Here is a 26,303-nt window from a genome sequence, read left to right on the forward strand (position 1 = left end):
CGTTCTGAGCCTGGCGTGCAACAGGAGCGGCATCGCGGAGAGCAGCCGCTGCCTCTCCGCTCACTCGCGACGACGACCTCAGCCCCCCAGCCAGCGCCTCTCCAGCCTGCCACTCCCAACGCTGGCCCCAAGCCCGTGCTGCGACGAGCAATACCACGCTTCTGCCCGCCTGTGCCCGCGACAGCCACATCACACCCGTCACCTCCATGGCCCCGGCAGCAGACCAGACGCCAAATCGCGCCCGCGCATGCGCCTGAGAAGCCCGTCGTCCACCGCCCAAGACACGTCCATCGCGCGCACCTCACGCCTCACACCGCTCTGCCTCTGTGCGCTGCCCGTTCGCTGCTCTCCCTCACCGCGCCAGACCGCTCTCACGAGGCCTGGCGTCGTTACGGGTCCTAGGCTGGTCTGCTCGCCGGCCAAGCTGCCAGCACAGCGCGCAAACCCGCCCGCGTCCATCACCTTCACGGCTCACCCCAACCACCACCACGCGGGAGCCTCCGCAACGCCAAATCCGCTGCTGGGATCGCCGCCTGCAATATCATTTCTGCCATCTCTGCGCCGCGCGCCCTACATCGTCGCGCTTCCTCCCTAATCTCAACGGCCTGTGGCGCTAGCCCGTCTCACACCCACCCGAGATTGACGGCTGCGATTCATGCCCGCTCCTCGTCACTCGAAGCTCTTCGAATCGCAGTCTCCTCGCAGCGTCAGTCGATCGCTCCCGCTGCTGTGTGCAAGACGCTCCAGCTAGCTCCTGACTAGCATTTCTCCGCCGCGGCCCTTCACTTGTCACCGCCTCATCCACGCCGGCTGCAAGCTAGGCTTAGGGACCTCTTCCCCGACCTCCTTTTGCGCCTCAGCCTGTCTTCACCACGCACAGTGCGCCCAAATTCCCCTGCCTCACGCCCCTCGAGCTATGGTCAGGGCCTTATTCCTTTTGATCGATTAAGGTGGACCCCATTGCCGGAACCTCATCCGCATACCGTGGCCCTGGACCGCTCCACGTTAGCCCGCAAGCCTCTCTCCCAGCCGTTGTCCCTCTTTTCTTCTACCCTCCCGCCGCTGCATCAACCCGGACCCTGTGAACCTCTTCCTATCTGGATCTTCGAACCGCTCGATACGCTCTGAACCTCGACTCCTCACCCCACCTAGCTCTTTCACCTTCGCCCTTTCACCTCACTTCTCACCTTCACCCACGCTGAAATGAACACGAGGAGATCATAGCACTCTCGCATATTAACATTCACAGGAGCAATACAGTAAGCATGCCAACCTCTTCAACATCTTGTCATTCACTAACAATCTTCATCAGCCTTAAGCTCTTTGAACTATCGAGACAGCTAGGCCATCTAGCAATCTTGTAGTGAACCGTCAAGATGATTGCATACGAGACTCAACACCGAGGCTGGTCGTCTCAGGATTCTCAAGCCGCTACTTCTCTAGATGACAAGTTCGAAGTTATCAAAGACATTGGCGATGGCAGCTTTGGGAGCGTCGCGCTCGCACGCGTACGAGGCGCTGGCGCTCACATTGCTCGACGAGGGACTTTGGTATGTTGACTCCCAGGCTCCGTTTCACGAAAGCGTGTGACTGACGCGTCACAGGTCGCGATAAAGACGATGAAGAAGTCGTTCGACTCATTCGCGCACTGTCTAGAACTACGGGAGGTCATCTTCCTACGGACACTACCTAACCACCCTCATCTCGTGCCCGCCCTTGATATCTTTCTGGACCCCTACAGCAGGCGGCTCCACATCGCCATGGAGTACATGGATGGCAATCTGTACCAACTTATGAAAGCAAGAGACCACAAGCCGTTAGATCAACACAGCGTGAAGAGCATTCTGTTCCAAATCATCTCAGGTCTCGAGCATATCCATCAACACGACTTTTTTCATCGCGACATCAAGCCAGAAAACATCTTGGTTTCCACATCAGCACCCACAGACTCAGGTAGCGCATTCCGCCGGTACTCAGCATTGGTGACTCCACCATCAACACCACCGGCCTACACGATCAAGATCGCAGATTTCGGACTAGCACGTGAAACACATTCGAAATTGCCCTACACGACGTACGTTTCGACGCGATGGTACCGAGCTCCAGAAGTCTTGCTCCGTGCAGGCGAATATTCGGCTCCAGTCGATATCTGGGCGATAGGTGCAATGGCAGTTGAGATTGCGACGCTGAAGCCACTCTTCCCGGGCGGGAACGAAGTCGACCAGGTTTGGCGAGTGTGCGAGATCATGGGAAGCCCTGGAAGCTGGGTCAACAAGCAAGGCGTGCGCGTTGGAGGAGGAGACTGGAAAGATGGTGTCAGACTGGCACAGAAGCTAGGTTTTTCGTTCCCAAAGGTGCGCTTCTTGATATCAGCAGTTTGAACGTCACTAACACGATCACAGATGGCGCCACACTCAATGGACACGATTCTCCAAGCGCCACAATGGCCAGCCAGCCTTGCCAACTTTGTGACATGGTGTCTCATGTGGGACCCTCGGAGCAGGCCAACTTCATCGCAGGCCCTGAGCCATGAGTACTTTGCTGATGCCTTCGACCCTATGAGGCCCAAGTCCTCAGCCTCAAGACTCCTCGGTCGCAAGCAGTCGGATCTCAGTGGTCACACACTGAATTCGCCAGACTCGACACACAGCCTTACGACAAAGACATCGTCTTGGTTCAGACGGTCGCTCGTCGCACGAGAAAGCGCCCCAGCCGTTCCTCAGCACACTTCGACACGGCCCGTGTCACCTCGCCCTTCGCCTATCCAGGCCGTCACAGTGGAGCCCGCCGCTTCGAGTAAGCCCCGCCCCAATGTAACCAAGCGAGCCACGTGGACGAACGGTGTACCGTCGAATGCTGCACCAATTCCAATATTGCCTTCCATCAGACCCATCTCACCACTGTCCGATACAGTGACTGCCCGAGCTAGTGTGCGACCTGCTGATAGCGAAGAGAAAGCTGCAAAGAAGATTGGTCGTCAATTATCGGTCGCCTCGCACGGCAACCATTATGCAGACCTCCACCGCCAAGAAGCGGAGAGGGCACTGAACGGCCAATCCGGTCTTGCATCGCCTCCCAATGGACAGAAAGAGGGTTTCTTTTCCCACCTACGGAAGCGTGCTCGACGTCTATCTGGTCGGTACCAGGCTCCAATGTCGCCTAATTCAGACGACATTGAAGCGAACGCAGGATGTGCCCCGTGGTCAACGACAAGCGCCCGAGGGACCATGGCTGTCGATCCTTCGGCGCCAAACCCACCTTCGCACCCGGACTATGCCGATTTAGATAAGGCATTGCAAAATGTGAGGTACAGTCTCGATGCCGCGTCACATGCGACTAACAATTCAAAGACATCCTCGCGAGTTGCTGGCAATCCAGGCATCAAGCGACATCACTCATTGCCGCATGGCCAGGAGACCCGATCTTCGGAGAATGCTCCTGGCGGCCCAATATCCAGCCGCACGAGGCGAGCGCTTCAGAAACAGTCGAACCCCTCAAACCGATATGAAACACCCAATGAAGAGGAGGAGCTTCTAGATGAAGAGCTTAACTCCACAGCAAAGGCCACCCGGCGATTAGCAGGTCCTGAGAAGGCCACTGCCCCAATTCAAGGGCCGCGGCCTCAGATGGGTCAATCGTCGAGCGACATGGGTCCGTCAGCTTCATACCTCACTCCGTCGCCATCCGCGAACCGGGATGGAGTCAACTTTGGCCATGCGCAGTACGCAACGCCCTCTAAGCCCATGAACATTAACAGGCCTCATCCCGCCAAGGAGGAAGTAAACTCGAAGTGGCCGACACCACCGTACGACGAAAATGACTGGGCTGCCTCCGCCACAGCAAGCATATTTAATACGCAGGCTATGTACCGGTGATAGTCGACCGTTACAGTCTGCCAGCGCTTTCGATTCAACATTTCCTTGCGTATCTTACAACCATACTATTAGTGTAATACGATTCCATATCTCGGGCGGCTTTCCAATCATTTCTATACCAGCCTGCCAGTTCAGCGCACACCGCCAGCCATCACGTTGACGTCGCACGCACGAACGGGCCCGTCAGGTACGGACTCGATTCCAGAGGATGCAAAGAGGAGTGCACGAATCACAAAAATACGAAGGGGCAGGCCGCATTTTGGTTGGTGTTTTGGGCGTTTTACACACTTTCCTCGATCGACGGCAGGGGAAAGCGGATCGGGGTAAACATTTCAAAGTCTTTCGTTACTGCTTACACTTTTCTTCATCTGCATAATACCTTTCTCCCACACTATTACCCTTTTTCTGTATCTGCGGGAATAGCACAGCCAGCGACACTTTGCAATAGAGAGTTCCACGTTTCCCTTGCGTTTTGCGTTTGTTTCCTGAACTTGAAATCACTTTTTTTGGCGGCATAGTTGTCATTGCATGCAGGTGTCGGCAATGGGAACATCGGGGTTCCTCAGGTTGCGAAATTTGTGTCTTTTTTTCTGCTTCATACCCCCAATCCCACAAACTCTCTTCGAGAGTCATGGGCGCCCATAGTTTTTATCCCTTTCGTCTCTTCTGAGACTGGCAAGGAAATTGCCATTGTGTAACAAATACCAAATTCCATCCGTCCAAACCCACCACCATTTTCCTCCTTGTACTTTTTCGGACACCTTTTAGAGATACCTAGAGAGCGCTGCTTGTTGCTTTTTTGTTGTTCACACATCAAATTTGCCCTTATTTTCTTTATAACTGAATCAATCTCCTTTGTCGTCTGTCGGACTGTAAAATGAACCACTTGTTACAATTAGCTGAGCTGCCGTTTTTCTGGGAGGGGGTTTTTGGAGTAAGACCAACGTGTCTTGGTCTGGTCGTTGTGGGGAGGTGTCTCGTCTATGTCGGGTGTCTGAGAAGGGGTCTGGTCTCGTGAAGACCCACCGCGTTAGTAGTGTACGTGTTTTCGTAGATCTTAATGCTGAAGATTGGAGACGGCGTTGGCCGGGGCTCTGAGACTGTTGTCCTATCACACTCGCTCCATCGTGTGTCTTCATGCAGAAACTAGTCTTACGTGATGGAGATGGCGCTGTATCTGCTTTCGGCCGTCAATATCAAGCCATAACCCCCGATTCGACACCCGCCTCGCCCTTACCCACAGACTCACCTGCAGCGACAAAAGCATTGCCCACAGCTCAAAACCTATCACCAGCCAAACGCTCCCCATTTCCCCACTACCAGTCGACTCCTCCAGTGAATTAGAAACCAGAGCCAACCAAGCAAGCACCCCCCCCACATCGCACACCCATCCCGTCACACCACTCTCATCTCCACACTCTCACGCGCACAGCCCACGTTCCAATCCGCTCGAACGCAACGCCAGACGCATTTCCTCTCTAATGTCCACCCCCAAACACACGTTGGTACCCGATTGGCGCCCTCGGGCGTGGCTATCGGCGCTTGTCTTGCGGGCGTCCACCCACCGCCCCAAAACATGCGGTCTCCGAGTCGTGCGTCGCTTCCGCGCGCGGCGGCTGCAGCGGGTGCCGAAAGAAGAGGTTTGTGGTAGCATGTGGCCTTTTGGGGGGGGGGGGGGAAACTGGCTGCTGGCTTTGGTTTTACTGGAGGGATGGCGATGCTTGTGGGGGTCTGATGCGGGGAGACGGGGGGCGTTGGTGGTACGGTTGGGGTGTGGGCGACGTGGTTCCTGTTGCTTTGGGGGGGGGTTTACGATTTGGAGGATGTGGGGGTGGAGGGAGGGAGGGAGGGAGGTGGGATCTGGGGTGAGTTGGGCGATGGCGCTTGCCGCGGTTGGAGGAAAGGAATGGATTTGGAGGATGTTTTGAAAGTGCTGTAAGTGGTGGTGTGCTATTGTAGAGGCGTCCTGTTTTGAGGAATACGTGCCAGGTATTCAATCACGTGACCTTTCTACTTATGATATAGTTATCTCTTCAACTGTTTAGACTCTTTTGAGGGTTTTTTTTAGAACATCTAGGGCGTCTTAATAAGTCTGGAATATACAAGGGTTCTATCTACTTGGAATAAAGCTGCTTCTATTAAAAGTCTACTAGAAGCGTATAAAAGTGTGCATATAACTACTAGCCCTATTTATTCACTATATTCTTTTGGTGAAGTGTTAGGACGTGAAAAGTGCTGTAGTTCAACTTTAGTAATGACAGTAGAAGATGAGGGCCTGAGATAACCATGCTGAGTTGCTTTCAGGACTTTTCTAAGTACGTAAATTCAATACCAGCCTTGGATTCAAGAACTCCAAACGCCTATTGCGAATCGCTATATGCCCTCTCTCCATTGTATACATTATACTATCGTAAACGCCCTCGCATGTATCATCCCTGAAACAATGATATGTAATCCTTCTTATATGCGCCGGCAAACCTTGCTCCATATTGGATATAACCTCTTAGGCTTCATCTCCATTCGTAGCATCTTGTCCCGGATTGGCTTCTTCATAGTTGAAGTACTTAACGAATCTGTAATAGCCAGCAGCTAAGGCGCCACCAAGGAACGGTCCCACCCAGTAGATCCAGTGATAGCCAGGGAACTGCGTAGCAGCGACAGCGGGACCGAAACTACGGGCTGGGTTCAAAGAGCCTCCGGTATAGTAGACGCCTATATCAAGTTAACTTCTGACGTTTAACGAGATCGTCTTAAGAAAACATGACGTACCGCCCATCATCGCAACAAAAAGCGCGAGTCCAACGCCCACCGGCGCGATGAACGTATCTTTGCTCTTCTCGACGGCGAGCATAAGCACCACGAAGACCAGTTCGGCCGTCATGAACATTTCGATGAAAACGCCTTGCGCAATGCTTGTACCCGGCGAAAGCGTGGTATTGGTGCTGGCGATGTCGCCGGGGAACATGCAGGAAACGAGAGCGCCTGCACACATTGCGGCGATGATTTGGGCTGGGAAAAGGATCAAGCCGCGTATAGGTGGAAGCGCGCCTGCAAGAACCATGCCGAAGGTGACCTTCGACGTTTGTGAGCACTCAGCACTTCGTGGGAAAATCGGGTCCAGCTTGGACTGGATGGATGCGAAAATACATACCGCAGGGTTGAACAGCCCGCCACTGATTCGGTAGAAAGCCCAGACATTGACCAACAAGCTGAAGCCATAAACCAGAGCCGTGAAGATATTCTGCTGGCTGCTTGGTCCGCCATTGGCCAACGATTTCTCGCTGGCCTGTGTGGTAAGCATGATTTGGCATGCAAAGGAGAAGTACAGGAACATGAACGTCCCTACGAACTCCCCCGACGCGGCGACTAAGTGTGCTTGAAAGGTGCCGAGCCTTGGAGGTAATCGCCCACTGCGTTGGCCGTTTGCGTGGCCACCCTGTTGATGTTTGGGTTCGCGATGGACGGGGAGACGTGCCATCGTTCTTGCTTGGATGAATCAGGAGGGTATAGGTGTAAAGATGATGGGATGGACCAAGCTGTTTACGCGGAGAAGTTCAGGAAGAAATGATATAAGCACAGTTGACTGTCGAGTAGGAAATATCTCTGCTTCCAAACGTGCAAACACGTCTGCACAAATTCCCCCCGCACATCCATCTGCACACTGACAACATGGCGGAAGATAGGAGTCTTAGCGCGGCCTATGAAATGCTTAACGCAAAGAAAATGACAGATAGATGATGACGGAGAAGGCGTAGTGTGGAACGAGTTGTTAGCGCCCGCCGTCACTATGCAGCGTGATGATCCCGCGGAGCATCCGTCCCCCATCGTCCCAAGGGAAACGCGATCGCCCACGGAACCTATATGCATGAGCGCGTTCTAGCCATGGTTTGGCAGGCTGTCGGGCTTTTCTATTAGTTGGCGGTTGCGGTCGAGAGGCAGATTGGATTTGTTGAAATATATTGATGAGTTTTAGTGACACGGCGCCTGACGTCGGAGTGATGATTTCTGGTTTGCAGAGTCCAAGCAACTTTGACCCCCTTGTCAAGCCTCCTACCAGGGCCACATACACCACCTTTTGTGTATCATGGGCGACTGCTTGAATATTAGGTGCCTCCTTGGCGTCTCGGTAGGTGTTGGAGTTGTAGTCGTTGTGATAGGTTGCAAGCACTTCAGTTCCTTCGCTCACCCGCAGTTCTCCAACACGCTGGAACCCAGACACATACATGCCAAAATCTGCGGATCGTGCAACAGGGGATGAGTCTGTCCCTCCAGTCTTAAAGGGTCCTGTAACGATCAATGGACAAGGTAGCTATCAGCCACGAATCTTCACATTCACGTCAGCAGTCATTTTTCAGAGAGGTAATATGTATTTCTTGGGCAAAGGATGCGGGATTCCGGGGCAGACCTACTCCTTCAGATTCATTTCTCAAGCCGATAGTCTCGTTGGTAGGAAATACATTGGTAGTTGGTGTTGGGATCCCGCTTCTCCCTGAGGGTCGCACACGACGTTGGGTCGGCAAGGCTATCGACTCTTCTTACCCGCAATCCCATTCCTCCCCACTTCTCAAACCACCAACCGCGGGATACATCACGAAGATATCGTAGCAAATGAGGAGTATTCATCTAGGAAAAAATGACGACGACTTCTTCCACCAAACTTCGGTTCAAACCCCCACATCCAACCTTTACCGCTGAAGTCGAAGGACGCAACCTCACAAAGTCCGTATTAGACTCCGTGATGAACCAACTCAAAGCATACAAACTGCGCCAATCCTACGCGTGCCTCCGGCAACGATCGCGGTCTTACCGGCAAGACTGAAAAAGGCTTTAAGATATGGAGAAGTCATGCCTAGATACTCAAAAGTATGCCAAACTGATCAGAGAGGGTGTGCCCTGTTCACAAAATAGTCCGAACTCTACGACAATAGTGCTATTCAACGGTCAAACCTAGTCTGATCACTGGAGCTAGTGTAGGTACCTATCCCAGTGGTGTGGCGCAGGCGTGATGCTTGAGAGCTATTCCGCTTGTGCCGCAATCCATGGAAGCCAGCCAGGAAGATGAGCATGAGCATCGCCAACCGAGTCGTACGCCATCTAGTGTAATTACTCCAACCGGCAAAGCTTTGCGAGTCAGCTTCCAAACCTTTCGTCTCTTGAAAAATCATGTTAGCGCTTTAGCATTCAAGGTTATCAACTGTTTGGTTTAATATTTCACATCTATGACTTGATTAGCGAAAAGTTGGTCTCAACGACACTTTATTAGCTAATTGGAACAGCTGCTCGCTTTGAGGTGTTTTATACTGCTCTACCAAACGCAACATGCCGTCTGCGCAAGAAATTACAAAGCATCGGAATCGTCACTCATGCTGGATCGTGATTGAAGGTCATACATACGATGTGACAGACTTCCTTGACAAGCATCCAGGCGGCCCAGACACCATTCTTCGGTATGCTGGAAAGGCTCGTGTCGATTTTTTTTGGAATATGTCTAGCTCTAATTTATCTCGAGGACGCCACAGAAGCGTATAGACCGATACACCCTCCTGGCACAATCGAGAAAGAGCTTCACCAAAGTAGGTTAAAAGCATATCCAAGGCTATTTTTCCTGACTTCGAATAGGTAAACATCTTGGCCTAGTAGATCTCTCCACCTTTGGAAAGGACAAATCGTCCGCAAAACTATCTCGTAGCAATGCATCACCGGAAGACCGAAGCCGCGTCCACCTACTCCCGCGACAGTGCCATTCTTTCACCCATCCCAAAAGAGAAAAGGATATTTTTGAGAGGGTTGGCGTTTCGTCCGTTACTCCACGAATATGTCTCTATTCCTTTGATTGTTGTAACTCGACTCATGACTGCCAGTTGCTCATGATAATATTATTCCACAGATCCAAATCCTCCCACACCAACTCCCCTTCCGCAGGCCTCCACTCGTCCACCCCCTGTTCTCTCCTCGCGCCGTCCATAGCCATACCCCCCTCTTGGTCCCACGCCTGGCTCTGAACCAGACTCGCCGGCGTCGCCACAACATTCTGCGCACCCAACTGCCCACTCGCATCCTGCACCGGTGCCTCCTGCTGCGTCCAATTCGCCTCAATAATCTCCCTCGCGACCCTTATCGGCCGCCGCAGCTGACGCAACGTCCGCCTCGCAAACGACAACCCACCCGCCACGGCCTCCATGATCCGCATCGCGCGATTAAACAGATCAACCGCCGGCCGTATCAGCTCCTCGCCATTACTCCGCCGCACAATCACACAGATGACCGGCACTAACGCACCCGTCAGATGCAGCCCATACGCATACCGCTCCGCCCGCCTCAATCCACCAGAGCTATACGACAGCTCGACCGCCGCCACCATATCCGTCGCGATGTCCATGCAGAGCCGCGCGGTGCGCGCCGCGTAGCGCAGCGACACCATCTCGCCGCGGCGCAGCAGCATGCGCAGCGCGCGGATGCGCAGGTAGAGCACGAAGCTCTGCTGGACGCGGAAGGCGGGCGCCGGGTCGGCGGCGGCGGCCGCGTGCGGCGGCGGCCACAGCAGGCTCGCGGGCGTCTGCCGGCCCAGCGCCAGGATCTTCGCGTCCATGGCGGCGATGAAGGCTGGGTTGGCGGGCTTGCGCACGCGCACGCCGAACAGGGCGTCCCAGATCGTGGAGGAGAGCTGCGCCCACGCGATGATTTGGAGGAGGTAGGGGATCAGGGAGGCGCTGTGGGTTTCCGGCAAGGGCGGGCAGTTGGGGTAGAGCATGCGGTCGTCGACGCAAGAGGGGAGGGCGACGTCGAAGTCGTCGTCGCAGAGGAGGTCGGGCACGCCCGAGTTCTGGGCCACGTTGTGGTTGAGGCAGTAGAGGGACCAGAAGAGGCGCTGGCGGTAGGTGCGGTCGTAGAAGCTGCAGGAGGCGCCGCCCCAGGAGGGCTCGTTGTGCAGGCCGAGCTGGAAGCAGAGGCGGATGGCGGTGCCCATGGTGTCGTAGGCCGCGTTGAGGCGCGAGATGTACAGGCAGTAGGAGCTCTTGATGAGCAGGATTTGAATCGTCGTGATGTTGGCTTTCTCGAGCCAGGTCGCGTGGCTGAGGAGCTTCTCGCCGCGGGAGAACTCTTTGCAGCCGGGGGGGTTGTCGTCGGATGTGCAGATGTCGTACAGGATACGGCCAACGGCCATCATGAAGTTGAGGAGTGCTGCGAATTGGACGGAAACGCTCTTGCTCATGCAGTTCGTGTCGTTTGCGAGGAACGCTGCGAATTGAGCGCGGAAATGGGCTTCGTTGATACAAGGATAGTGCGGTTGTATGTTTGCGAAGTAAATGTCCAGGGACTGCATGACTTTGTCCATATCCTCCAGTCGCGTCTGGTCCACAATCTGATCTAGATCGCGTTTCACACTAGCCGACAGATTCTCGTAGTCCATGGTCTCGGAGCCTGGCTCCTCAGGTAGCAAAAGCATTGGATCGTCGCCTTTCCCGAGGTCGCGAGCAACAGAGCGGTCCAGGACGTCGATCTGGTGGAAGAAAGGGGATCCGCCCGCAACCTTGATATTGAGTTCGAAGACATTCTTTGGTGAACCGACTACTGACGTATTCGTTGGTGAGAACTGCGAGGGGCCTACTGGGGCTTCAGTAGGTTTCGATTGCTGTGCGGTGGTGCGGTCGCGCTCCTGGTCTCTCATCCAAGCCAGCTCTCTCTTGAGGGCTTCATAATCTTGCTCGAGAGTTTGGGTGCGGGATGCCAGCTCAGTGTTACTATTTTGGTCAGGCGACCTTCCTGGACGAGATTCTAGGCGAGATTCGGGATCAATCGTACTGCGATTTTCGGAGGTCGAGTTCGGCGTGGATAGATGTGTGGTCTTTTGTTTCTTTGATCGATTGGTTGGTGTATAAGCACATTCAGATCTCGAGTATCGGCAATTTCTACATGGAGTCCCGCCTGTGCATTTCCTCTTTCGCCGTTGGCATTCGATGCAGGCATGTAGTGTGTATCTTTGGCGGACCCTGACTGGTTGCTCGTCGCTCGATGTCATTGCGTCGGTTGAACTGAAGCTTGTCTGGACCGCTCTTGCATCAAAACTTCCTGGTCCTAGGAGTGTCGAGCTGCCTCTAATGAATTCCCAATACATCCAGTTGTAATGAGTAGAAGAAGAACCCTGAAGAGATATCCGCCGTGTCGCTCCTAGCGCAAGGAATACAAATTGTGGGGAAATGAGACGTGGGTGAATTTGACGGTCACAAAGGGTTGGGTCCTTAAGTTAGATTAATAGCAGGTATGATCATGAAGGTACCCCGGGGCTTTTAGATGGATGTCGCGACGCATCGGAAGCAACAGATTGTCCCCCCGGTGCTTTCCGGCAATTCCTTCACTTGTTATGGATCTTTTTGCTCTCGATATCAGAGAAAAGATAGTATACAGTCAAGTAAGTGAATACTGCTGTGATAATATAAACAGAACTTGAACAGGTAAGTGGATTGAGTGTAGGAAGCAGGGGAATTTTAAAAAGCTATAGCGGGAAAGCAGACAGACGCGATCTTTTACTATGTAAGGTTCATCGGGCTAAATATGGTGCTAATTGAATCACCATCCAATGGTAGTACTCGGATTGCACTTTTGAACGTTGCGAATCAGTCCGCCCCGCAAACTCTTTTCCAAGAGTCTGGGGTATGGGGTTCTGGGAACGGAAGCGGAGCCCATCCTCTCCGAACCCGCGAAGAACTGTAGAAGGGAATGAAGCTGTAGCCGAGAACTTCCGGAACTTTGATACACCAAATACCTTTCCGAAGACCTTTGTCAATGTGTATGTTAATCAATTGCTATCTGAACACTCACTAAATCGAGCTTGCTATGTAGCATGCTCGCGCAATGCGCTTGCTATATGTTCTAATAGGGTTGAGCACATTTCCAAAGTACTCTCTTTGCCGTCTTTTCCCGGGCTCTTTGAATTATAGCTTGGTATGGAACTTCTGAACCCAGGAATATCTACAGTAACTGACCTCTCTAGATCCTGCGTCTTGACCATATGCGGACGCAATTGATCTAGACCGGTCACACCCAGCGGTCGCATCGAGGTCTCCAGTTCGTCGCTGAGAACTGAGAGTAGATGATGGCGCTGAATCGATTTGACGTCCCCCGTGGTTGCTGAGATAAATGCTTTGGATGCCCATCTCACACGCAATCTTCGCATCTTCTGCCGTCAAGATGCCCTTGATAGATATTGGTCCACTATTACCCCACTCTTCTTTTATCCACTCTAGATCATCCCAGCTCAATGTAGAAGAATGGGCTCCGCGCAAAACGAAATTGTCGTCTTTTCCTAGAGGGTGTCGTGAGCCCCAGAAAGGTACAACCTTCTCGCCCTTTTCGAGTGCATCTTTGATTCTATACCTGTCGTCTTCTTCACGCATACCCAAGACTGGGTTATCAACGGTAATAACGAGCGTTTTGAAACCTAACGCCCGGGCACGGCGAATCTGCGAGATTGTTTCTTCTTCCGTCTTTTTCACGTAGAGTTGGAAGAAGAGAACTCCGCCACCCTTGAATGTCGTCAGACAGATGGCGTTGATGAAATCTAGAAGAGACTGACTTGCTCCTGCTTTAGACATTCAACCAAGTCTTCATGAGACACCGAGGAGCTATTGCTCGGACAATACAGAATATTGTGCCTGGCCGCTCCTCGAACCAGACAAAGCTCGCCGTCGGGATGACCAAGCCGTGCCGATGCAGCCGGGGCGATGAAGAATGGAAGACTGCTCTTGAACCCCAGGATCGTGCGCTCTATGCTTACATGCTTGACATTTCTCAGTACACGCGGGCGAAACTGTACTCGGCTCCAGTCGCGGAGGTTATCCTCGTGGGACTGAAAAGCTGCTGGGGAGAAGTACACCAAGCCCATTGAGCGAGTACTCTTTTAGCGGCGAGTTCGAAATCGTTGAGATTCATGCACGTCTCGATTGGTATGGTCAAGGGGCAAAGCAGGCTTCGATGGGGATGCTGGGACGGTTGAGATTCAGATATATCGTTCCGACAGGCCTGCAACCTTGCTGGGCTTCCTTTCGTGGGGACAGAAGGGTTTACACATAATACACCTATGATTCGTTGCCCCTGTTTCTATTAGTACGTGGAAGCACCGCAAGCAGTGTCATAAAGATATAAAGAGATCTTTGTCCCGATCTCAACTACTCCTCAAAGGGCTTCCGTACTCTGTTGCGCATATAGTACATTGGGTAAGACTATCATGTTATAAAGCAATTGATGTTATCGAGAGGCTTTATGAGAAAGCGATGTTTGCGAAGAGAAGAGCGAAACGATTCCGGAAAGCAATACTGAGGGACACAAAAGAAAGCAAAGTATAGAAAGCGCTCGATAGAATATAAGGTAGTTCACTTGAGACGCATGTGCAATTTTGGATACAAGATTCGCCAATTGCGATGCAGGGGCATGGAGACAAGAGATGCTGATATTTCCGTGTGGACATGTTCGGTTTGTGGTGGCTGATTGCTGTAGACGGCTGAGATTTGCTCATGGTGACAAAAGAAACCTGTCGAGCCCGTCGAACAACGCATCTACAAAAGCTTCCACTACGTTGACGGCATTATTGAAGGAAATGACGGACTCTTTCGACTGGACAGTTGTCAGTTGCTGATGCGGATCCCCAAGCCCGGGCTCTGAGTGAAGTGGCATGCAGTCTCCGCGGCCGGCTTCGTCCGCTTTTCGCTCTCAAATCATGATTCAACACAGAACAGCGAAGCGAAGCCCCCACAACCCACGACTCAGCTGAAACGCATACCTATCGAGCTCGCACTCTCAGACGGTATGCGTTTTTCCTCCTGGCAAAATCCTAGATCTCCGATCTCAGAAACGCGGCTAGCACGATCAAATCGGGAATTATTTCGAGATGATGACCACCGTCTTTGTGTGCCGAGAAAATAAGCAGAGAGATCCCAGACTAGGGGAAGCGATATCAACGCTAGGCAGCAGCAGCGGTGAAGAAGTGCTCTTGCGAGGGAGTGCTGGTACTATAGCCCGTTTGGGCCCATATATGGATCTAGCTTTCACGAGCACGGGCGGTGGGGCTTGCGAATACGACCCGGGATGAAGGAGCGAACGAGAAGAAGATTGGAATGAGACAGGGCGAATGGACCTACTAGAATGGATGGATGGGAGATACGGATGGGCCAGAGTGGGGGTCTGGAGGATTAGGTGGATTAGCAGCGTCGGTGTGAACTTACTGTGGGACTGTTTTGAAAGTATGCAGGTTTTGATACTGCAAAGGAATAAATGTCAGAATCTCGACAATGAAGAAGGCATCCAACGTGTCGAGGCTGTGAAAATAGCCACGTCAACTATGACTCCACGTTCCGCGCTGCGGCTGTAGGTTGTTTTGAGCGCGATGTGCTGCGGCCTGCTCGAAGGCTGACATCACAGAAGAGATACTTTGACATCACTTCTTCGATATCCGCAGCCTCTTCAACATCTAGTTGCGCTGAATTGACCGAAATTCGCGACTAGGCTCCCCCTGAAACGGCGGCGATGACTCAAAGGGTCATATGTATGAGTCCGACGGGGCGATATAGACCGGAAGGACGTCACAATCCATAGTGCCCTCGTCGTTTGCCTCTTTGATGCGCGAATCCTCGACAGAACGATGCTTGCGACAGAAGTGGTCATCGGACCACGTCGAAGGAGAGTGGCGAAGTCATTGCGATGCAGATGCGATCGAAGTCGGCGCGAGTGTGTGATTCGATGCCGATATTTGGATTCCAGTCGAATGGCGTGGCCGGACTGCGGTTACGTGGTCTCTTTGGCTGCCTTTGCGTTTGCTTTCGACTGGATGTCGGCGGGAGCCTTGTAGGGCCGGCCTTCGAGAGGCCGGTACAGTGCGATCTGTGAAATGGCCCAGCTCGCGCGAGAATGGCGAGGAAAGGTGGCCAATTTGAAGTTGGGATACGGCGATAGAGTGGTGTTGCCCCCGGCTTACGCCATGTCGCCACCGCGAGCATCTCGAACTTCCCAATAGAGTTGCAGCAAACCGCTGTACGTGATGAAGATGATACGTACCAGATGAGTCAGGAGTGCTGCGCCACAGTCAGCTCGTGCTCGCCGAAAGACGGTCTCAAGTTTAATTCGACGTTGCTGGATATTTTGGGCGCTGCAAACGAAGCAGCACGCAGCTAGCGGTGGGATGCAGCTCTCAGCCTGGCAGGCCTGCAGGAGTAGCCGCGCAAACGTGGCCTCCCGGATCATCCGCTGTCGACGCAGCCTGCTGGACTGTGCAGACGTCCGACCTGTGAACTGCGTCATTGCGTCTCGTAGGACGCTATTCGCTGATACCAACAGCGGAATGCTGGCCTGATACAGTGGGTGCAGCAAACAGGCGACGGAAACAGGTGACGGACCCAGGCTGTGAGTGCGAAGGAGCGCGCTGGATGAGTTGTCGGCGCGTTGGTGGGAGATAGTCGAGGGTGTTGAGTATCGGTGAGTATCCGCCAGGCTGGTTACAGTGGACATCGCGGTGCGGAAGAGGGAAGTACTCTCCCCGTGCGACGCCACTGGCCTTTTCGGCGGCGCAGACCAATGATGGTGGTGGAAAAGGGGGGAGACGGTCAATATTCGTGTGGGCGCCAAGATTTACAGTGCATGTCCAGTTGCATGTGGGATTGAGAATGGAGGCTAGAGAGCGTTAGGGGGCCGCTAGTGCCGGAGGAGTGAATGTCCAGCGGGCCATGGCGGTCCGTTCTGCCCAGTCAGACGGCTGGTAACCCGCAATGCGGTTCAATATTCCTCCTTTCAGGATAGAAGGGGGCCCAGCGGGAGATCGAATCCCTGCAGCAAGCGTGCGTGCGCTGCGTTGGCCAGCTGCAGACTGTCAAGTCGGCCGTCAAGTACCGCGAATCATCGCCGCGCGCGCAGTGGGCCTTTTCGCAAGAGACAGCACTATCTTTGCCGGCCAGAGGGAGGGCTTGCTGGACGAGACGGCACTCGAGGAGCGCAGAGTTGCGGTAAAGGGACGGCATGAAAACAGTGACTTGTGAGACAGGTAGCGAAAATTTTCACCCACGGAAATGAGGTACTCGTACCAAGCGAGCCGCATCAAAACAGAGTGCGGCTCAGCGCAAACGGTGGCAGGGCCTCCCACGCTTGCCGTCTGTGCAAATTGGCCCGTTGAGCTTGGGAGCGCCATCGCGTCCCAGTGTTTCGGATGGGGCCCACGACTCTCAACGACGCCGCCGCCGCGACTCTCATGCGCGACACCGGCCTCGTCGTTGTCGTCGTCGGTGGGCCTCCGTTGGCAACTGTCGCATCGTTGCAGACGTAGCGCATGCATCCAGTGGCCCGGTGCAGCTGAGGGGCGGCGTCGTCGTCCTGCGAGTGGCCAGCACCCGATCGTGTCCGCCGCGGCCGGAGCAACACCAGAGTCGGGTGCTGGACGTGCTGGACTGCTGGACTGGAGGGGTGCAGCGCGGACCAGCGAGCGAGCCTCCGCCAGAGCAGCGGGTGCGGATGGACAGGCTGGAAGGGAAGGCCGCTGCTGTGTGGGCGCCGGCCGGACGTGGTTGGGACTTGTTCCTTGTCTTCACGTCGTTCCTGCGAGCGCACAGGCTGAGGGAGGTCTCGCCGTGCACACAAGAAACGGCCTGGATCGCATGAATCGCTCGCCGCTGGTCAATATCGCGGAAGTGGCACAGAAAGCCGTTCGGCGACACAGTGCGACGCTGACGGCGGGCCTCTGCACCCAGACGAATCGGCCGCCTTCCACGACGCTTCGGCGGGCGGCGGACATCAACAGCCTGGAATGGGCGCCATTACGGAGGTACCGTACGCAGTGACAGGAGCAGGGCCGTACAGTACCAGCAGGGCCGTATGTAATCGCAAGACTCGACAATAAGAAACAGACGTAACAGCGGCAGCCGTGACAGACGCGAGGCGTGACAGAGACGGCCGGCAGGCGTGACAACCATGATGACGCCAGGCAGCCAGGAGCAAGAAACGGTCAGGCTGCCTTTGCGTGCCCTTTCTGAGCCTTTCGTCGATGCGCTGAGCCTCCCGCCGCTCTTGACGAATCTCGCTTCGGGCCTGCGCTGAGTCGAATCGCCTCGCGTTCTGGCTGCACTGACTGCGCCGCCCCGAATAGAGCCCTTTTGAGTCACCCTGCGAGATTAGCTCATGAGGATCGCGCCAGGGGGGTGTGTCCGGGTGCGGTGAAGGGTGTGGCTTGGGGACGACGGGGGGCAGCGGCTGGGCTGTCCTGGCCCTCCGAGTTAGCGCGGTGCCGCACCAAGACTACATATTGGCGAGTCTGCCCGACTCGCCCGGGCGCTGTCCACCACCCTCACCACGATTATCAAGCACCGGCACCGCACAACACCAGCCCTCAGGATCTATCGCGATCCTTCTACACGCTTCGAGTCAGCCAGAACAAACCAACAAATGTGCGGAGTCAAGAACCAGTTTTCCCTTTCTTCCTCCGCAGAACCACCCACCTCCACCCCCAACACGTCCGCCGCCCAACGACACACCCACGGTTTGCAGTCGCCACGGTGAACAGGCTCCTGCCTGAGTCCGCTCTCCTCACTCCCTCGCCATATAGACATCCTCAGAACCACCACTTCCACTGGCGCCGCCCGTGCCGCTCGCCCCCATGAATTTCCACCCGACATACCCAACGCCCCCGCCGGGCTACATGCCTTACGACTACATTCGAACGCCGCCTGTGTCTCCGTCGCCGGGGGCACACGGCTACTACTCGCCTCGATACGCCGCCAACACCGCGACACCGTCGCCTCGAGGCTCTCCAAAGACACACGCGCGACGATCCAGCCAGCAGGAGCCGCCAGCGTACGCCTATACTTCTTCTCGTGGTGCGCCTCAGTACTTCCAGGGCTACTCGTCGCCGCGATACTTTGCCTCGCAGCAATCGACGCCTCAGCGCAACCCCGACTATGTAAGTAATTTCGACTATACTCGAACCAAAAGTCGGCATTACCGCGATATGGACGGCTTGCCCTCAATGCACCGATCCTCGCGCGAATCCAAACGCCGTCCCTCGCACTCGCGATACGCGCACACGACGCAAGTCTTCGACGATGGCTACGCCTACGTCTACGACAGCAACGTCTACGACACCCCTCCGCCTCCGTACGAACCGTACGCACGATATCAGAGCTACGGGCGCAATACTGATCACTATTATCACGATCAGGTCCCAATCTACACCGAGGCAGAGCCCACATCTCGCTCCCGACCCCGTCGCGCGTCCCACTCAAGCCGACCTCAGCCACCCACCCCGAAGCGTCCATCGACTGCGAAGGCGACTCCACGGGCAACTGAAGAGGACGCGCGTCGAGCGGGAATTCCAGCTGGCTACTCGTACAAGAACTGGGATCCGACCGAAGAGCCTATCATGCTGCTAGGCAGCGTTTTCGACGCAAACTCCCTAGGCAAGTGGATCTATGACTGGACTGTCTTCCACCACGGGCCTAGCACACCTCTCTCTGAAATTGCCGGCGAGCTCTGGCTCCTCCTCATTCAACTAGCCGGCAAGGTCAAGCGCGCGGAAGAGTGCATGACTAAGATCCGCAAGACCGAGAGCCGCGAAATGGTGGAAGACTTCCTCGAGAGTGGCGAACGCCTCTGGATCCGGTTCGCCAAGCTGCTCAAAGTGTGCGAAGACTACATGTGGAAGGCGGCTAAGAAGGAGACCGGCGACAAGAAGCCCGTGACCATGGGCAAGAACAGCGGCTGCGAGTTCGTCGACTCCATCTTCGGGCGCGATCGCGAGCTCGAGAAGACCGAAAAACTCATGACCGGCATGCGCCTCTGGAGCATGCGCTTCGACGCCAACTGCGACGATATCCTCCGCTACCCCTCGGCCTAGACTGTCCTGCCTGGCTTGCGCAGGACATCATTGTTTTATGCGATTTCCTCATTTTGTTCGGCTTGTCTGCTTGCTTGCTCGCGGAATACCCATTTCATTTCTGCTTTTAATTGTAATTGATTCTTGCATGCATCTTACTTTCTGCTCTGGAATTCACGATCGGGGACTGTACTACTGGGAAGGAAACATGGGAAACTCAAAGAAAATGGAAAGGCAACTATTATTGCATTGGGGCTGGTTTTTGATCTTGGTTGGCATGGCTGTGTGCTTCTCCAAGCCGGCTCACCTTCACATCGCTTCATTGGGCTTGCGCAAATTGGGTTTCTTGGGGGTTCTCTCTCTTTACTCGAGTCATCGTTTTCAGCGACTGCATTGGGGAATTTTCATCATCGGAAAAAGTTTGTGAAAGGAGTCGATCCATTATATCCAACCCCCCTCTCCCCCATTCATCTTCAGTTTTCCGGTTTTATCGTTGAGACTGGTTCTAGCGATTCTTTTTGCGACTCTTTATATTACCCTTAGATTATGGGTTGGACGATATATCCGATCCATTTGGTAGCCGCGAGGCTAAAATTATGAACATACCTTTATATCCGCTCTACTATTGCGTCCTGCTTCTCTTGTGATTGTTTTTGCTTCATTATCCTATAGAACCCCTAAATGAAAGAAAAAGAAACTGTATTTGCTATATTGCTCTATTCCACTATCACAATTTGCAAACGTGAACCGCTCTATTCCCACTATCGCGAACCGCGAATATGACTCGCATTGGTGGTTTTTGCTTTTGTGTGGCGAGTCCCCCTGCTGCCGCCTCTTTCGATTTTCCGCCGCCCCCCACCCACCACAGTCCGTGAAACGAAGGAGCTTCCCACATCGTCGCAAAAGCGCCTAACATCCCTCACCCCTCCACATCTGAGGAAAAATCTAGGCAGCAACGAAGTAGGCATCACATGAAACAAACCATGAATCACAACCTCTTTCCTTCCAGCCAAGGAGGGGTGGGTGGCATAAGCCAATCCTATCGCGCCCTCGACGCGCCCGTGGAGGAAACCAAGAGAGAACGGGGCACACGCCTGCGGGTGATTGGGCTGCGCGCTTAGAAACCGAGCAAAACCCTATTGTAAGTAAAGCTAGTTAGTGGCGAGGGCAAACGGTTGATGTGCGCGGAGCTTGCATGTGCCGCCGCCGCCGCCGCACGCCCGCCGCGTGGGAAGCATGGAAGGGCTGCGTGGAAGGGCGGGAGATAGGCTCGCGCGCTGTGATGGGAAGGTCATGGCGGCTAGCGGTGTTGGGGTCTGCGAGCAAGACGGCGGTTCACGCAGCGCATTCGGGCGTATCCGAGGTGCGGGTGCGGGCGTGGGTGGGTGGTCAGCGCCGTTGTCGTGAGATAGGATGCTGCATTCTGTAGGTTCCACACGGAGATGGCGGGCGAGTGGGTGGATTGTCCGTTGGGCGTATTGAGGATTTCCGGAGGATCAGGGGTCTTGCTTGTTGCTGCAGTGTTTGTTTTTGACTTTGAGGGGTTTTGCACATCGGTGAGGCGCGAGGCGCGAGGCGCGAGGCGGCGGCGGTGGTGGACGGGGTTTCAGAAAAGTGTCTGGCAGGAACCCAAGGCTTTGGGAGAGGGCGTTGGGGGAAACGCGGGTTTGCCAATGAGGCACTTGCCACGGCTTTCGGATCAGGCGAATGCTGTTGCCTCTTCCAGGAGAGGCTGGTCTCAGTATCATTTTGCATAGAGTAGTGCGCGGCTCTGTTCTAGACCAACGGAGTTTGAGGTTCTGCTGTTCTGGGTGTTGAGGACGTTGCACATGACATCTAGAATCAATGCTGTGGGACTGGGAGCAAGGCTGGACTACTGTGTGATAGTCGGATGGTGGTATGCTACTGGTACGATTGTATTTGTGGCTCATTGCCTATCGAATCTATATTACCCGCGTCTTATGCACGCGGTGGCCCAAAGCCTGATATTGGGTGACCCAATTGAACGGGATGACAGCTGGCTTGGCGATCCGGTGGTGGGTTATTGGGTACCTGTTAATTCAAAAATGCCGTGGTTTAACCATGAATGATGGGACGAGATGGACAGATAAGTGTGGCACAGCAGGCCGTCAGTGAATAGCAAGTGGGTGTGCTGACGGCGCCCTTACAGGAGATGCTGCCTGCGGTGCAGAGTTGCGACGTTGGTGATTTGCTTATTTGCCAAAGATATCTTGCACTCAGGGATGGGGTTGCAGAACAGTGTCTATTCTGCCACTACCCCTGGGGCACAGCACCGGCGGATGCACGAGCTGATCAGACGTAAAGGGTTGAACAAGGCTGTGATTCGACAGCTCTGGATCGCGCAGAGAACGAAGATGGCAGATGACTACGAAAAGGAAGCGATGCTTGCATTCCAGCCAAAGAGAGGGAGTCTCGCTCGGGCCGAGGATATCCAGTCCGATTCTCTCGATCAATTCACTCAACCCAGCGCCTATCAACGCCGCAAAGACGGTCCAAGGGTCGTACAACACTTCTTCCTCGCACGCACAGTTGGAGTTGCGCCGGTGACCTATTCCGGCGTTTCCAGCCCGTCGTCTCATTGGCACACTGTTTCATCGGCACCCTTCAGTCGTCATGCTTCATGCAGGCAACCTCACACTCAGCCATTCACAGCCCACTCCCCCAGAAACGCAGCCCCCTCTCTTGCTCCTCATTGACGCTGCAGCATGCACGCTCAACCCCTCGTTCCCAGCCCCCATCCCAGCCACCGCGCTTCGCAACCTTCGCATTCCAGCCATCCGCTTCGGCTGCCCTCCCTCGCTTCCATGGCGAGTCCTCTTCGGCTAATGAGGCGCGAGACGTCCCGGCCCTACCGGCCGCAGAAACGGTCACGCTGGCAGCTTAAGGGAGGTGATTGAGGCCGCCCGCGATCTGTGCTGGACGGACCTGCAAGCGCCGAGGTGATAGAGGCAATGAGGGGCAACGAGGGGCCTAGAAAGACGTCACTCGACCCTTTTTTGGCGAGAAGAGTTGTGGAGTCGTGATAGAGGCGCTGGGCTATCACTTTGGCTGCATCTGGCAGCCGCTGGAGAGGTATGAGATCACTTGGACGCTGCCGAGGGTGTTCCCTCCAGCCGTCCGGAATCCCCAGGTACGTGATGCATCAATTCATGGATTCAGCCAAGGCACGGCGCTCTCCGAAGAGTCAATGGCTGCGGCACGGAGGTGGTGAGGAAGGGAAAAACACGGCACTGGCTACCAAGTTTCAACACCAACACCGCGATCGCCAGCAGACCCCACGTGCTCCCCCCTCCTTCCCTTCGTCTTGCTAAGTGCAGCATCTCGTCCGTAGACACCACCTCCAACTCCGACACGCGCCTGACCCGCTCTACCGGGCCCACCACGCAGCATCGACGTCCCAAAGTCCGGCGGCACAGCAATAGTCCTCAGCAGCGCACCATGCGGCTGCTGTTATTTTGGCGGCCCCCGCCGTGAGCCTTGCTGCTTGCAGGTTAGCTGTGCATGGAGTGTGGCACAAACGGGCAGTGCGGCTGCGGTTCCCATGCGCTCCCCAGAACGACGTTGCAGCCGGTATCGATTACGCAGCCAAATGCAGCGAAGATTACGGGAGCGATGACGCCGTGCGACGCTCCATCAGCTTCTCGTCAGCTTTGCCCGCTATTGAGCAGTCTATATTTACGCTACTCAAAATTGCGGCGTAGTTGAGAGTTTCTTTCTTTGGATGTTCTAAAGTGGGAGGAGTGGATCGCAGTCCGACGGCAAGGCCTGGCTAGCCTCGAACCATGGCAACACCTCTGGTGATGCAACCACGGCTCGGGGTGGATGGCGACGGGCCACCGGCGACGGGGTGCGGGTGGGTGTCAGCATGTCTCTCCGGCGAACATGCGTTCATGCCGTTGAGTAGCAGCCACCGCTAACCAAGTCGAGATCCAGGGACTAGGATGCTGCATGGCCCAGACTTCAGTGTCTGAACCTGTTCATTCAGTAATCTTTCGCCCATTTGGGTCACCAGCATGCCGTTGTGGTTCCAACTGTCCAGACGTAGATGGAGGTCTCAGTCACTGACAGACCATGGTCGTGGTGTCGAGGACCAGACTCGAAATGGCTTTGGAAACAAAGTGGTCTGACGATTTCAATCTCACATAGCGTGCAATATTCCGAGCATAAAAATCGACGGTGAGTGCGTCACAGTGCCCAGTAGATGCCATGATAGTAAGTTTCGTTAATGCTTTTCTTTTCTTCTGTTTCGTCTTTATCACACATCACACTACTCGCAAGTCCATGGTCCAGTAAAAGACCTCAATCATACTTCTAGCGATATCAGGCAGTGTTCAATACTATGAGTGAATTCGAAGCCACGTAACATTTTCTGATGTTTAAGTCGGTATATGATTTGTATACTATGGTGCTATCATCTGTGTACGATATCGTCACTAGACGAAGACCTCTGCGTCTTATTAACAGACCTTAAGTCATATGGAGAACACAGAATACCGCCGTAGTTTTTGTCTACTATCTAACAACGAAACTCAAAGCCTCGCATCTCTCCTTCCATTATCCACCTCTTCCTTACTGTACACAGTAGGCTTAATTCAGTCAATTGAAGCCTCAAAGGTCCTCGCGAAACTATAATGATGGTATCCAGCGTAAAGAAGACTTTCGAAGTGCGAAGAAGTCTCGTCCAATTCACCATATCCCGCTCCTTTCCGCCGCTCAGTCGTCCACCATCAACTGCAAATGGCTCGCTTGCTATAAAACCCACCCTGAACTGAATCACCTACATTCAGAAGCTCAACACCACCTTTAAGTGCCTACAAACACACCAAACACTCAATTCAGCCCTACAGCCAACATCACCACAATGGCGCGCCAAACCCAAGGGCAAGTTCCCTCAGCCCACTCTCAATGCCCAATGCTAACACCAACCAAGGCTAGAAAATTCCGACTACCAAATCCACCTCCTCTCCCCGTCTGGCTCTCGCCAAGGAACCCTTCACCTCCCCTTCGCTGCCCTCTCCCTCAGCCCCGCCCTCCGCCAACTCCACTACCCCATCCTCCTCCCCACCACCAGCCCCACCCTCTTCCGCCCCATCGCCCGCTGGCTCAGCTTCCGCGAATCCCACCCCTCCCCCGCCGAGCGCCATCCCGCCGTCTTCGCGTGCTTCCATCTCCAAAACCCCGCCCTCCTCCTCCAGGCAGCCAAGACCTGGCTGTTGGCCGGCACGCTCGGCCTGCCCGCCTTCCAGAACGAGCTCGTCGCCCATCTGGACGAGCTGCAAGACTGCATTCCGCTTGTCCCGGATAGCGAGCTCCCGCGGATTGATAAGCGCGTGTTTAATGTGTTGCGGGCGGAGGGACAGCGCGCGGGGCCGTTGTTGGAGTTTGTGGCGGATTGGTATGCGAGCCTCTATGAGACAGGTGAGGGGCTGGTGGAGGCGTTGATGGAGGCGAGGGTTGACGGACGGGTGAGGGAAGTGGTGCTGGGGAAGAGGGAGTATGTGAATGCGGGTGTGTCGGCGGATCGGGAGATGTGGTGCGTTGATGAGCGGGTGGGGGTTAGAGGGGATTGGAGGGGGGCGTTGGGAGTGGCGGAGGGATATGGGGAGCAAGCAGCGCAAACCGGACGATCGAGTTCGAGGGGATCTGCGATGGGCCGGGGAGGAGAGCGTCCTATGAGGCCTAGTCGAGACGGCACTAATATGCGCGAGGATGACTCGAGAACCCAGCAAACATCGAGGGAAGAGACTCCTGAGACGACGACGACTACCTCGTCCTCGACTCCGGCTACGGTGACGAACAACTACAACATCTTCATCAGCGACCCCAATTCTGACCAACTCTCCGACATTCTTCGCCGCATGAACATCGACCCATCGACCATTCCAAGCAACACTCCTCGAGCCACCACACCCACTGGGCCCACCATACACGAGCTTCCATAGCATACAGCAGCTAGTCCTCTTCCGCAAGGCACATCATCCCACCCAACCTGCCCTCAAAACACATCCGAAAACGCCGCAGGCATCAATACCAACCCGTTCCCATCCCGGCGCGTCCGCTTCGCGGAGAGGAACCACTACTACGAGTATCCGTCTGTCGAGGACGTGTCGGACTCGGAGGGGGAAGACACACCGCCGCCCTCCCTGCCGCCGCTGCATAGGAGACGGAGTGCGATGGCGGGATCGATGCAGAGGTTCGGGGGTCAGGGGAACGAGCAGGGGCAGCGTGGTCGTAGGCTGATAAGGATAGTGCTAGAGAGAGGCGGTCAGATGCCGCGTGGTGGTGGGTCGGGGGGTGAGGGGATGGGCCCGGATGGGGGTGAAGTTGGGCGTGCTGAAGGGGGAACACAGGAACGCCGTGGTGCTCGGGGTTCGATGGGGGGTATGGGGGATGGAGCACGGAGGGGTTTTCAGAGGAGAGTGGCAAGAGTGATTAGGGGTTGAAGGGAGGTGAGTAGGGCTAAGGCGGTCCAGGGAGCCAAGCCCTGGCTCGAGAGAATTCTGGGCGTGGTCTTGGTGTGAGGCCTCTACAGTGCCTCGTCCTCATCCCGTTAGTCTAGGGTC

At 54.8% G+C, this 26,303-nt stretch overlaps 9 protein-coding genes across 9 annotated transcripts; 4 read left to right on the forward strand and 5 right to left on the reverse strand.

Annotated features, from left to right (window-relative positions):
• Window positions 1-1,043: 1,043 nt before the first annotated feature.
• Window positions 1,044-3,941, forward strand: BDZ99DRAFT_254613 (meiosis induction protein kinase-like protein). Its single transcript, XM_033713728.1, has 4 exons — window positions 1,044-1,259; window positions 1,313-1,550; window positions 1,605-2,354; window positions 2,403-3,941. The coding sequence occupies exons 2-4, from the start codon at window positions 1,377-1,379 to the stop codon at window positions 3,873-3,875; spliced, it is 2,397 nt and encodes a 798-aa protein (XP_033580329.1). The 5' UTR covers window positions 1,044-1,259; window positions 1,313-1,376; the 3' UTR covers window positions 3,876-3,941.
• Window positions 3,942-6,130: 2,189 nt separating this feature from the next.
• On the reverse strand, window positions 6,131-7,452 carry BDZ99DRAFT_460617 (aquaporin). The gene is made up of 3 exons (XM_033719425.1): window positions 7,027-7,452; window positions 6,645-6,948; window positions 6,131-6,587 (listed from the first exon to the last, which is right to left on the reverse strand). The coding sequence occupies exons 1-3, from the start codon at window positions 7,351-7,353 to the stop codon at window positions 6,379-6,381; spliced, it is 840 nt and encodes a 279-aa protein (XP_033580330.1). The 5' UTR covers window positions 7,354-7,452; the 3' UTR covers window positions 6,131-6,378.
• Window positions 7,453-7,600: 148 nt separating this feature from the next.
• BDZ99DRAFT_254643 (uncharacterized protein) lies at window positions 7,601-8,304 on the reverse strand. Its single transcript, XM_033713729.1, has one exon. It carries the CDS (start codon window positions 8,098-8,100, stop codon window positions 7,645-7,647), a length of 456 nt encoding a protein of 151 aa, XP_033580331.1. The 5' UTR covers window positions 8,101-8,304; the 3' UTR covers window positions 7,601-7,644.
• Window positions 8,305-9,200: 896 nt separating this feature from the next.
• BDZ99DRAFT_345373 (uncharacterized protein) lies at window positions 9,201-9,353 on the forward strand (the record flags this gene model as incomplete). Its single annotated transcript, XM_033714430.1, has 1 exon — window positions 9,201-9,353. A coding segment is annotated over one exon (153 nt), but the record flags the coding sequence as incomplete, so codon positions are not given.
• A 126-nt stretch (window positions 9,354-9,479) lies between these two features.
• BDZ99DRAFT_568584 (uncharacterized protein) lies at window positions 9,480-13,758 on the reverse strand (the record flags this gene model as incomplete). Its single annotated transcript, XM_033727798.1, has 3 exons — window positions 9,480-11,730; window positions 12,860-13,399; window positions 13,450-13,758. 3 exons carry the CDS (start codon window positions 13,756-13,758, stop codon window positions 9,724-9,726), a joined length of 2,856 nt encoding a protein of 951 aa, XP_033580333.1. The 3' UTR covers window positions 9,480-9,723.
• A 2,020-nt stretch (window positions 13,759-15,778) lies between these two features.
• Window positions 15,779-17,824, reverse strand: BDZ99DRAFT_556929 (uncharacterized protein; the record flags this gene model as incomplete). Its single annotated transcript, XM_033727191.1, has 3 exons — window positions 15,779-16,535; window positions 16,752-17,432; window positions 17,761-17,824. The coding sequence occupies 3 exons, from the start codon at window positions 17,822-17,824 to the stop codon at window positions 16,183-16,185; spliced, it is 1,098 nt and encodes a 365-aa protein (XP_033580334.1). The 3' UTR covers window positions 15,779-16,182.
• Window positions 17,825-18,198: 374 nt separating this feature from the next.
• On the forward strand, window positions 18,199-19,740 carry BDZ99DRAFT_568586 (uncharacterized protein; the record flags this gene model as incomplete). Its single annotated transcript, XM_033727799.1, has 1 exon — window positions 18,199-19,740. Exon 1 carries the CDS (start codon window positions 18,505-18,507, stop codon window positions 19,738-19,740), a length of 1,236 nt encoding a protein of 411 aa, XP_033580335.1. The 5' UTR covers window positions 18,199-18,504.
• A 1,291-nt stretch (window positions 19,741-21,031) lies between these two features.
• Window positions 21,032-21,598, reverse strand: BDZ99DRAFT_460623 (uncharacterized protein). The gene has a single exon (XM_033719426.1). It carries the CDS (start codon window positions 21,465-21,467, stop codon window positions 21,216-21,218), a length of 252 nt encoding a protein of 83 aa, XP_033580336.1. The 5' UTR covers window positions 21,468-21,598; the 3' UTR covers window positions 21,032-21,215.
• Window positions 21,599-25,366: 3,768 nt separating this feature from the next.
• BDZ99DRAFT_460624 (uncharacterized protein) lies at window positions 25,367-26,026 on the forward strand. The gene has a single exon (XM_033719427.1). The coding sequence runs from the start codon at window positions 25,389-25,391 to the stop codon at window positions 25,680-25,682; it is 294 nt and encodes a 97-aa protein (XP_033580337.1). The 5' UTR covers window positions 25,367-25,388; the 3' UTR covers window positions 25,683-26,026.
• Window positions 26,027-26,303: the final 277 nt, after the last annotated feature.

The sequence above is a fragment of the Mytilinidion resinicola genome (assembly GCF_010093595.1).
Source record: "Mytilinidion resinicola strain CBS 304.34 unplaced genomic scaffold BDZ99scaffold_5, whole genome shotgun sequence".
Taxonomy (NCBI): domain Eukaryota; kingdom Fungi; phylum Ascomycota; class Dothideomycetes; order Mytilinidiales; family Mytilinidiaceae; genus Mytilinidion; species Mytilinidion resinicola.

Bases quoted from the DNA above. Each gene is read 5' to 3' on its own strand.
- BDZ99DRAFT_254613 (XM_033713728.1), top strand. From the start codon at position 1,377: ATGATTGCATACGAGACTCAACACCGAGGCTGGTCGTCTCAGGATTCT. The intron at 1,551-1,604 runs GTATGTTGACTC...GACGCGTCACAG, and splicing joins TTGCTCGACGAGGGACTTTG to GTCGCGATAAAGACGATGAA. The intron at 2,355-2,402 runs GTGCGCTTCTTG...ACACGATCACAG, and splicing joins TAGGTTTTTCGTTCCCAAAG to ATGGCGCCACACTCAATGGA.
- BDZ99DRAFT_460617 (XM_033719425.1), bottom strand. From the start codon at position 7,353: ATGGCACGTCTCCCCGTCCATCGCGAACCCAAACATCAACAGGGTGGC. The intron at 6,949-7,026 runs GTATGTATTTTC...CAAACGTCGAAG, and splicing joins GCGGGCTGTTCAACCCTGCG to GTCACCTTCGGCATGGTTCT. The intron at 6,588-6,644 runs GTACGTCATGTT...AACTTGATATAG, and splicing joins TTTTGTTGCGATGATGGGCG to GCGTCTACTATACCGGAGGC.
- BDZ99DRAFT_254643 (XM_033713729.1), bottom strand. From the start codon at position 8,100: ATGTATGTGTCTGGGTTCCAGCGTGTTGGAGAACTGCGGGTGAGCGAA.
- BDZ99DRAFT_460623 (XM_033719426.1), bottom strand. From the start codon at position 21,467: ATGATACTGAGACCAGCCTCTCCTGGAAGAGGCAACAGCATTCGCCTG.
- BDZ99DRAFT_460624 (XM_033719427.1), top strand. From the start codon at position 25,389: ATGGGCCGGGGAGGAGAGCGTCCTATGAGGCCTAGTCGAGACGGCACT.